The 8,054-nt window shown below is 53.0% G+C and overlaps 1 protein-coding gene and 1 non-coding gene across 10 annotated transcripts in view; both read left to right on the forward strand.

The window, feature by feature from the left end:
* The window catches only part of Otof (otoferlin), a 105,352-nt gene that overhangs the window by 91,203 nt on the left and 6,095 nt on the right, over positions 1-8,054 (forward strand). For 5 of the 9 annotated variants that reach the window (XM_031356144.1, XM_031356145.1, XM_031356142.1 and 2 more), the window contains 12 exons: positions 268-398; positions 1,429-1,458; positions 1,753-1,884; positions 2,223-2,289; positions 3,969-4,105; positions 4,202-4,336; positions 4,543-4,680; positions 5,296-5,423; positions 5,521-5,691; positions 6,291-6,451; positions 7,177-7,319; positions 7,609-7,697. In XM_031356144.1, coding sequence (XP_031212004.1) covers positions 268-398; positions 1,429-1,458; positions 1,753-1,884; positions 2,223-2,289; positions 3,969-4,105; positions 4,202-4,336; positions 4,543-4,680; positions 5,296-5,423; positions 5,521-5,691; positions 6,291-6,451; positions 7,177-7,319; positions 7,609-7,697 — 1,462 coding nt within the window. The remainder of the gene's footprint in view (positions 1-267; positions 399-1,428; positions 1,459-1,752; positions 1,885-2,222; positions 2,290-3,968; positions 4,106-4,201; positions 4,337-4,542; positions 4,681-5,295; positions 5,424-5,520; positions 5,692-6,290; positions 6,452-7,176; positions 7,320-7,608; positions 7,698-8,054) is intronic. The other 4 variants (XM_031356146.1, XM_031356149.1, XM_031356147.1 and 1 more) reach the window with 1 other exon arrangement.
* Trnak-uuu lies at positions 4,758-4,830 on the forward strand. The gene has a single exon. It is a non-coding gene; the product is annotated as a tRNA-Lys (tRNA).

Raw genomic sequence — 8,054 nt, forward strand, 5'->3', positions numbered from 1 at the left:
TTTTTGGTTTTTCAAGACAAGGTTTCTGTAGATCAGGCTGGCTTCAAACTCAGAAACCCGCCTGCCTCTGCCTCCCAAGTGCTGGGATTGAAGGCATGAGCCACCACTGCCCAGCCTATCTTGTTCTTATATATGTCCTGTCCCTCTTCTGCCCTGAGAGAGCTCCAGAGCCCACTGCAGATCATGCTGTTCCTGCCTTACTGCCTTTCACTGTGACTCTGTTCCTCCTCTCTCTCTATTTCTCTGTCTGTCTGTCTCTCTGTCCAGTCAGGCTTCTCCGGAGCTGCCACAGGCTGCACAATGGGGGCCCTTCTTCTCGCCCCACAGGGGAAGTTGTAGTGAGCATGGAGCCTGAGGTGCCAGTTAAGAAGCTGGAGACCATGGTGAAGCTCGATGCGGTAAGGCGAGGGGCCAGCCCAATGCTGGCCCGGGACGCACAAGCACAGGTGGCACGCTGGAGGGCCAGGCAGGCCTGTCCTGAGAGTGCAGCCCTGACTTGCCTCTCTGCGTAGTTGTCAAAAGTCAACCTTGATCACATAGCACTGTCTGGAGGCAGGGTACTTGGGGGCCGGGGAGAAGATGGTGTGTACAGGCAAGACTGGAATGGTAATGGTTAGAAGGGACAACCTGTGACATTTCACTTCAGAAATGACCACCTAGGTGATGGACTGCTTATGAGACAGGTGTCTTTTGTACAGGGCCATTTCCCATGCCAAGTGCTGCACCGTGGGCCTGGGCTGGGGATTTCCATGGGGAAGGACTTATTCCTCTGGCTTCAGGATTGGGAGTGCCTACCTGATAGAAAAAGGTCCATAGGAGAGGACAGGATGGATCAGCCTCGAGCTGGCCTTTCTGAGGTCTAGCCTCTACCAGAGCCCTGAAGGGGCTCCCTCTCTCCCATATTTCCAGTCTCCTGTTCACTGCCTCACTTGCTTCCCACAGCCTGGGGCATCTCCTAGCTTCTGAGGCCTAGGCTAAAATGATCTTCCTTTGACCTAGCTAGTGAGTAAGAACCGGGGCTGCCAACAGTCTCTAGAAAGGACAGCATGAGACACTGGGTCCTGCCGCTCCTGGTGGTACTGCCTAGAAAGCTCACTGCCCCTTAGTTTTGAATATTCTGCTGCCCAGATCCCCACTATCTCCCCAATGCAGACTCATTAGCTGTTCATAAAAGGTGACTCTAAGGGACAGGTAGCCATGGATCTAGTAAGCCAGAGGGAACAGCAGAAGGAGCCTCATGTAGGCCCTGAGTCACATTAGCAGGTAGCCTGCTCTTCTAAATTTGAATGTCTTGTAGTCAAGAGCAAGGGGCTCACAGCTGTGTGTACTCTTGTGCCTCCTGTCCTTTGGGCTGGCCTACTGCCTGCGCCTTCAGTTAGTTCTCAGTGGCTAATCCTGCCCTGTCTCCTTGGTTCTTTCCCTCTGCAGACTTCTGATGCTGTGGTCAAGGTGGATGTGGTAAGTGTGGGAACCCTGCAAGGGCCTTTGGGTAAGAAAACCATTCACTGACAGCGGTGCAAGGCCAGAAGGACCATCTTTTCCTGAGTGCCAGTCCTGCCTTGGCCTGTGGTTCACAGGTGCAGGCCGTGGCTCCTCCCACAAAGCCTTGCCATGGGTGGACTCACAGTACTATGGGGAGGGGGCGGTGCTTTCTGGGGTCAGATGGCCGCAGAGGGTAGGAATCATTCAGGGTCCTGGGAAAGGATGGAGAGTAGGCGAGCCAATGGGATGGTCAACCTGGCCAACCCTCAGGCTGAAGATGAGAAGGAAAGGAAGAAGAAGAAAAAGAAAGGCCTGTCAGAGGAGCCAGAGGAAGAGGAGCCTGATGAGAGCATGCTGGACTGGTGGTCCAAGTACTTTGCCTCCATCGACACAATGAAAGAGGTGAGGCCTGGGCAGGGTCTGGGGGTAAGGAGGAATGGAGGGTGTGGGCTGCAGCTGAACCAGCTATACATCCATCCTCCTCTCATAGCTGCCTGAGCTCTCCCTTCAGAGCTCTCCCTCCTTGGGTTAATAGGCAGTTCACCTCCTGGCTTAGTCCCTCTCTCTGACATTTTCATGATGAGCCAGATACCATACTAAGATGCTGCTGTGTGAGCCCAAAGACAGGTGCCACAAAGGCCCTGAGCAGCTCCAGTCTTGTGACTAGAAGCTGAAGACACCCCAGGCTGTGGAGACATCAAGACCTAGGAAGTCAGGAAAGCCCCTTCATGTCTTGGCAGCAACTTCGACAGCATGAAACATCTGGAGTTGACTCGGAAGAGAAGGAAGAGATGGAAAGCACTGAGGGTGAGCCCTGGACCCCGGATCCTAGGTCCTTGCACCCGTGACCATACCTGCTCCTTCAGCCCTCGCCTGGGCTCCTAGGATCAAGCTAAGGACCTCTACGGTAGTTCACTCTGATCCGTTCAGCAGTCGTAGCAACAGGCAGCCATGGAGAACAACAGAGCACCTGGGCTGGAAGGGACCTCCTAGCTTGTTCCACATTTTCCATAACCGTTCCCATGGAACTACAGTAATACAATTCTGAAGGGAGAGAGGATTCTGGGGTCAGATCTGTCTAGGAAATGCTGGTTTACACGGATTCCTTCAGTGCACAACTCCTCAGAGCCTTTATATAAGTATTGGGATGCGATTGTGTGTCTCTGTGTATCTGTGTGTGTCTCTGTGTGTGTGTTCATGTGTGTATGTGTATGTGCATGTGTGTCTGTCTGTGTGTGTATGAGTGTGTGTATGTCTGTCTGTCTCTCTGTGTGTATGAGTGTGCATGTCTCTGTATCTATGTGTAACTGTATGTGTGTGTGTCAGTGTGCATGAGTGTATGTCTCTGTGTGTCTGTGTGTGTATGTGTCTGTGTATGTGTGCCTGTGTCTATGTGTGTCTGCATGTGTGCCTGTGTTGTGTACCTGTGTCTGTGTGTGTCTGTGTGTCTATGTGTGTCTGTGTATGTGTGCCTGTGTCTATGTGTGTCTGCATGTGTGTCTGCATGTGTGTCTGCATGTGTGCCTGTGTTGTATATCTGTGTCTGTGTGTGTGTGTCTGTTTGTCTATGTGTGTCTGTGTGTGTGACTGTGTCTATGTGTGTGTGTGTGTGGCTGTGTGTCTATGTGTGTCTGTGTGTGTATGCATATGTCTGAGTATGTGACTCTGTGTCTATGTATCTGTGTGTGACTATGTGTAGTGTGTGTGTGAGACTGTGTGTCTATGTGTGTATCTCTGAGAGTCTCTGTGTGTGTGCATAGTGTGTGAACGTGATTGCCCATGCACCACATCATGCACTCAGAGCTCAGAGAATAGCTTCATATGCTACTCTTCATCTTCCTTCTCGTTTGAAACAGGCTCTCGTGCCTCTGTGTACACCTGGCTAGCTGGCCTGGGAGCATCCAGGGTTTGCCTGTCTATATCTCCCTTTCCCCCATAGGAGCTCTGGGATTATACACACTGGTGCTAACATCCAACTTTTACATGAATTCTGGGGGTTCAAACTTAGGTCCTCACACTTAGGTAGCTAGCTTTTCCACACTCTGAGCCATCTCCCCAAGCACTGGTGTTGTCAATTTTTTCAAAGAAAAATACTATATAAATGATTTCCTCATTTTATTTAAGCACACCAAAGGCAATTAGGCCTAGGATTCCACAGGATTCAGCTTGGAAAATCCTCGTAGGAAGCAACCTCATTAACGTATACCTAGAGATCCAGGGGAGCAGGCAGAGGACCACGTGGTGACAGGCTCCTGACTCCAGATCCAACTCCTCCCCTACTCTCTCTGCCAAGAGCAGACAACAGTCTGTGCCCCTGTCTCAGGCATGGCCTGCTGTCTGCACCCCTTCATGGAATGCACTGAGACTCCAAAGTTTAATGGGAAAAGGGTGGTAGAGCTGGGTCTGGGCATAGACCTTCCCGCTCTGGCCTTCCTGCCCTACACTGCCTCAGGTTGACTAGGGCCTCCTTTTCTGCGTTGGGCCAGGCCTGAAGGGACCAATGAAGAGCAAGGAGAAGTCCAGAGCTGCAAAGGAAGAGAAAAAGAAGAAAAACCAGGGCCCTGGCCCTGGCCAGGGATCAGAAGCTCCTGAGAAGAAGAAAGCCAAGATTGATGAACTTAAGGTGAGGGTCTGGGAGTGGACCATGTCCAGATGTAGGGCGGGAGGCAGCAGATGGGGCAGGATGCTGATATGAGGCCTGACAAACTGTACTGTCTAGGTGTACCCCAAGGAGCTAGAGTCGGAGTTTGACAACTTTGAGGACTGGCTGCATACCTTCAACCTGTTGCGGGGCAAGACGGGGGATGATGAGGACGGCTCCACAGAAGAGGAACGCATAGTAGGCCGATTCAAGGTCAGGCAAGGAGTGTGGCCCAGCTGTTAACCCCACACACACACAAGCTCATTTCCCTACATCCCTCACCACTGCCTCTGAAATCCTTGTGCCTTCCATGGTCCAGGAACTGAAGTGTTAAGGCCTTGTCACAGCATGTACCTGCACTGTTGGCCCTGTCCAGGTGAATCTGCAGCCTGACAACCCCACCTCATGCTTTGCTCCAGGGCTCCCTCTGTGTGTACAAAGTGCCACTTCCAGAGGATGTATCTCGAGAAGCTGGCTATGACCCCACCTATGGAATGTTCCAGGGCATCCCAAGCAATGACCCCATCAATGTGTTGGTCCGAATCTATGTGGTCCGGGTAAGACTCCCTTTGTGTCCCCTCCCTGCAGGCCACCAGGCCTCCTGCTGAAGGGACTGCTTCAAGACATTAGAAGGGCCCAGATAGCTCAGTTGGTAGAGTGTCAGACTTTTAATCTGAGGGTCCAGGGTTCAAGTCCCTGTTCAGGCCCTTAGTCTTTGTAGGAATCTGCATTTACAAACACTATTATTAGGCTGTATTGTTTGTCAAGAGCACTATAAGAACAAAATAATTGCACTCTTTGCCGGGCAGTGGTGGCACATGCCTTTAATCCTAGCACCTGGGAGGCAGAGGCAGGTGGATTTCTGAGTTCGAGGCCAGCCTGGTCTACAGAGTGAGTTCTAGGACAGCCAGGGCTATGCGGAGAAACCCTGTCTAGAAAAACCAAAAAAAAAAAAAAAAAAAGACATTAGAAGGAATAACTGACCTCGTCCCCATATTTCTAAAGAGGAAGTCCAGCCTTGGAGACCAGAGGCAGCAACTTCACTAGTGCCACCCAGTGAGACTTCTGTCTCTAACCCAATGCCTCTGTCCCCACTTCTCAACATCACGGGTCCCTCAAGAACAGGGTGAGGGTACCCAAGAGTCCGCTTAGGCACCACTTACCCTGCCTAGGCTACAGACCTGCACCCGGCTGATATCAATGGCAAAGCCGACCCCTATATCGCCATCAAGTTAGGCAAGACTGACATCCGAGACAAGGAGAACTACATCTCCAAGCAGCTCAATCCTGTCTTTGGAAAGTAAGACCTCGAGATGCCCTCTTTGCCCCCTTGGCTCCCGGTCCAGTTCTCACCCCTTGCCCATCCTGTACCCACTTCCTGACACCCCCTCCAACAGGTCCTTTGACATCGAGGCTTCCTTCCCCATGGAGTCCATGCTGACAGTGGCTGTGTATGACTGGGATCTGGTGGGCACCGATGACCTCATCGGAGAAACCAAGATCGACCTGGAAAACCGCTTCTACAGCAAGCACCGCGCCACCTGCGGCATCGCACAGACCTATTCCATGTGCGAGGACAGAGTGGGGCCAGTAGCTGGGAGGGGCTGGGGACATGCTGGGGACAGGGATTGGGAAGGGACTGGGTATCTGCTGCATCTTAACACTAAGACAAGACTCCGGGTGGTAATGTGGAAAGGTAAATATGCTAGGTTTCAGTCCACCCTACACAGAGTGCAGCCTCAGGGGCTGGGCCTGAATACTCTAAGATAGAGTAGGAAAGAGATTCCAGGACAAAGGAGGCAGGGAAAGAAGAAAGGGATGGGGCCGGACAGTGGATAAAGCCCTTAGAGGATCTGAAAAGGCCTCTGCCTCTTACAGGCTGAGTGGCCCTGGTCAAGTCCCCTCCTTTTCTGGTTACCTGATGCCTCACAAGAGCCCTTGAGGGGTAATGGGGTAGCGGTTGGTTGGGGAGCACTGGGTGTCAGAGACAAAGACAAAGTAGAAGGACCAGCCCCCGGCAGACCTAGCTTGGGTGCACCTGGGCCTGCAGGAGGCCCATGGCTGGTGTAGACAACAGACAGTTGTGGAGAAGTAGCCAGAAGGATCTGCCACCTGAGATGTCCCAGCCTGAACCGCTTCACGCCTGTGTGTCTCCTCCCACCTACAGACATGGATACAATATCTGGAGGGACCCCATGAAGCCCAGCCAGATCTTGACCCGCCTCTGCAAAGAGGGAAAAGTGGACGGCCCCCACTTTGGTCCCCATGGGAGAGTGAAGGTCGCCAACCGTGTCTTCACAGGACCTTCAGAAATAGAGGATGAGAACGGTAAGGGACATTGAAAGGAGCTGACTGGCCCCACTCTGGGGGCGGGGGGGGAGGTGCTTCGGGAGGCTTCAGAGAGCCACACTTCTCTATGGGGGACTTCTAGATGTCCTCTAGTGACCCTGTGCTCCATACCCCAGGGCCCCATCCAGTCTGCTCAACCACTGCCTGGACACCTTCTCCTGTATCTCACACAGTCTCCCCCCTTTCTCTCATTTATCCCTACGGGCCAGGAAAATACCCCATTTTACAGAAGAGTAAACTGAGACCCAACAAGTTCCAGTTTGGTGACGTGCCCAGACTCATGTATCTCTACAGAGGCAAAGCAATGCTGTAGACCCAGCTCTCTCTGGCTCCAAGCCCCCTCCCCCGCTAACCCCCATTCCTCTCTGTCTATGGGGCACTTCCCAGAGGCTGCAGAAGGGTCTGTGCCGGAGAACTCACACTTCCACAGACATGCTCTCTCCTCCCTTGTCTCTCCCATTTACAACCCATCAGGGGTCTCTGTTCACCTTCCCTAAGCTTGGTAAGTCAGGGTCATGGGTCTCTCTGGAGCCTGAGATGTAGCTGAGACCTTGGCCTTCCTCGGTGTCTGTCTCCCTAGCAATAAAACAGAGGTAAGGTAGACTCAGGGCTTTGTCCACGACTCAGGGTTTTGTACTCCTAAGCCTGTGGCCCCCGGTTCTGAAGAGGCCAGCTGTATGCGCCTGATCCGCTGGCCTCCGCAGGTCAGAGGAAGCCCACAGATGAGCACGTGGCACTGTCTGCTCTGAGACACTGGGAGGACATCCCCCGGGTAGGCTGCCGTCTTGTACCAGAACATGTGGAGACCAGGCCGCTGCTCAACCCTGACAAGCCAGGCATTGAGCAGGTGATGTGCACATGACTGAGATCCCAAGGGTAGAAATGGGGTTCACAATATTCCCTGGTGCTCCCCGTATTCCCACCTACCGCCCCACTGAGGCCAACTTGAATGGCGAGTGTGGTTCTGAGACCTCCCCGCCCCGGAAGCTGTTTACCGACTGCTGGTGACATTATTAGACATCCTAGCATCCAAAGCAGTTGCTGGCATGCACCTTGAGATAGGCCAGGAGAATGGACCTCCTTGGGCAGAGGGAAAAAGTCACTCAGACATCTGCCACGCCCCCTCTCTTCCTCAGGGCCGCCTGGAGCTGTGGGTAGACATGTTCCCCATGGACCTGCCGGCCCCTGGGACACCTCTGGATATCTCCCCCAGGAAACCCAAGAAGTGAGCTTCCTGGCCACAGGCACTGTCCCCTCATCCCACCTCATCTACTTCCCATCACAGCCTACACCTTTCCTTCAGGTAGAAGGCAACCTGGATTAGTCACTATTCCCAGGGCCTCAGGTGTGGCCTGGCCCTTCTACGGGGGAAACAGACCAACCCATGATTCTAGGGCCTGCTTTAAGTAGAGCATCACCTGCTGTGCCCACAGTGAATGCGATGATCCATACCGTAGCACCCTCTTACACATAGTATCCCCCCTCATGAAGGCATAGCCACCACTCACAGCCACCTGCACTCATAGTGCTCTCTGTCTCTGTCTGTCTCTCTCTCTCTCTCTCTTTCTCTCTCTCTCTCTCT

This window comes from Mastomys coucha, unplaced genomic scaffold, assembly GCF_008632895.1.
Source record: "Mastomys coucha isolate ucsf_1 unplaced genomic scaffold, UCSF_Mcou_1 pScaffold6, whole genome shotgun sequence".
Taxonomy (NCBI): Eukaryota; Metazoa; Chordata; class Mammalia; order Rodentia; family Muridae; genus Mastomys; species Mastomys coucha.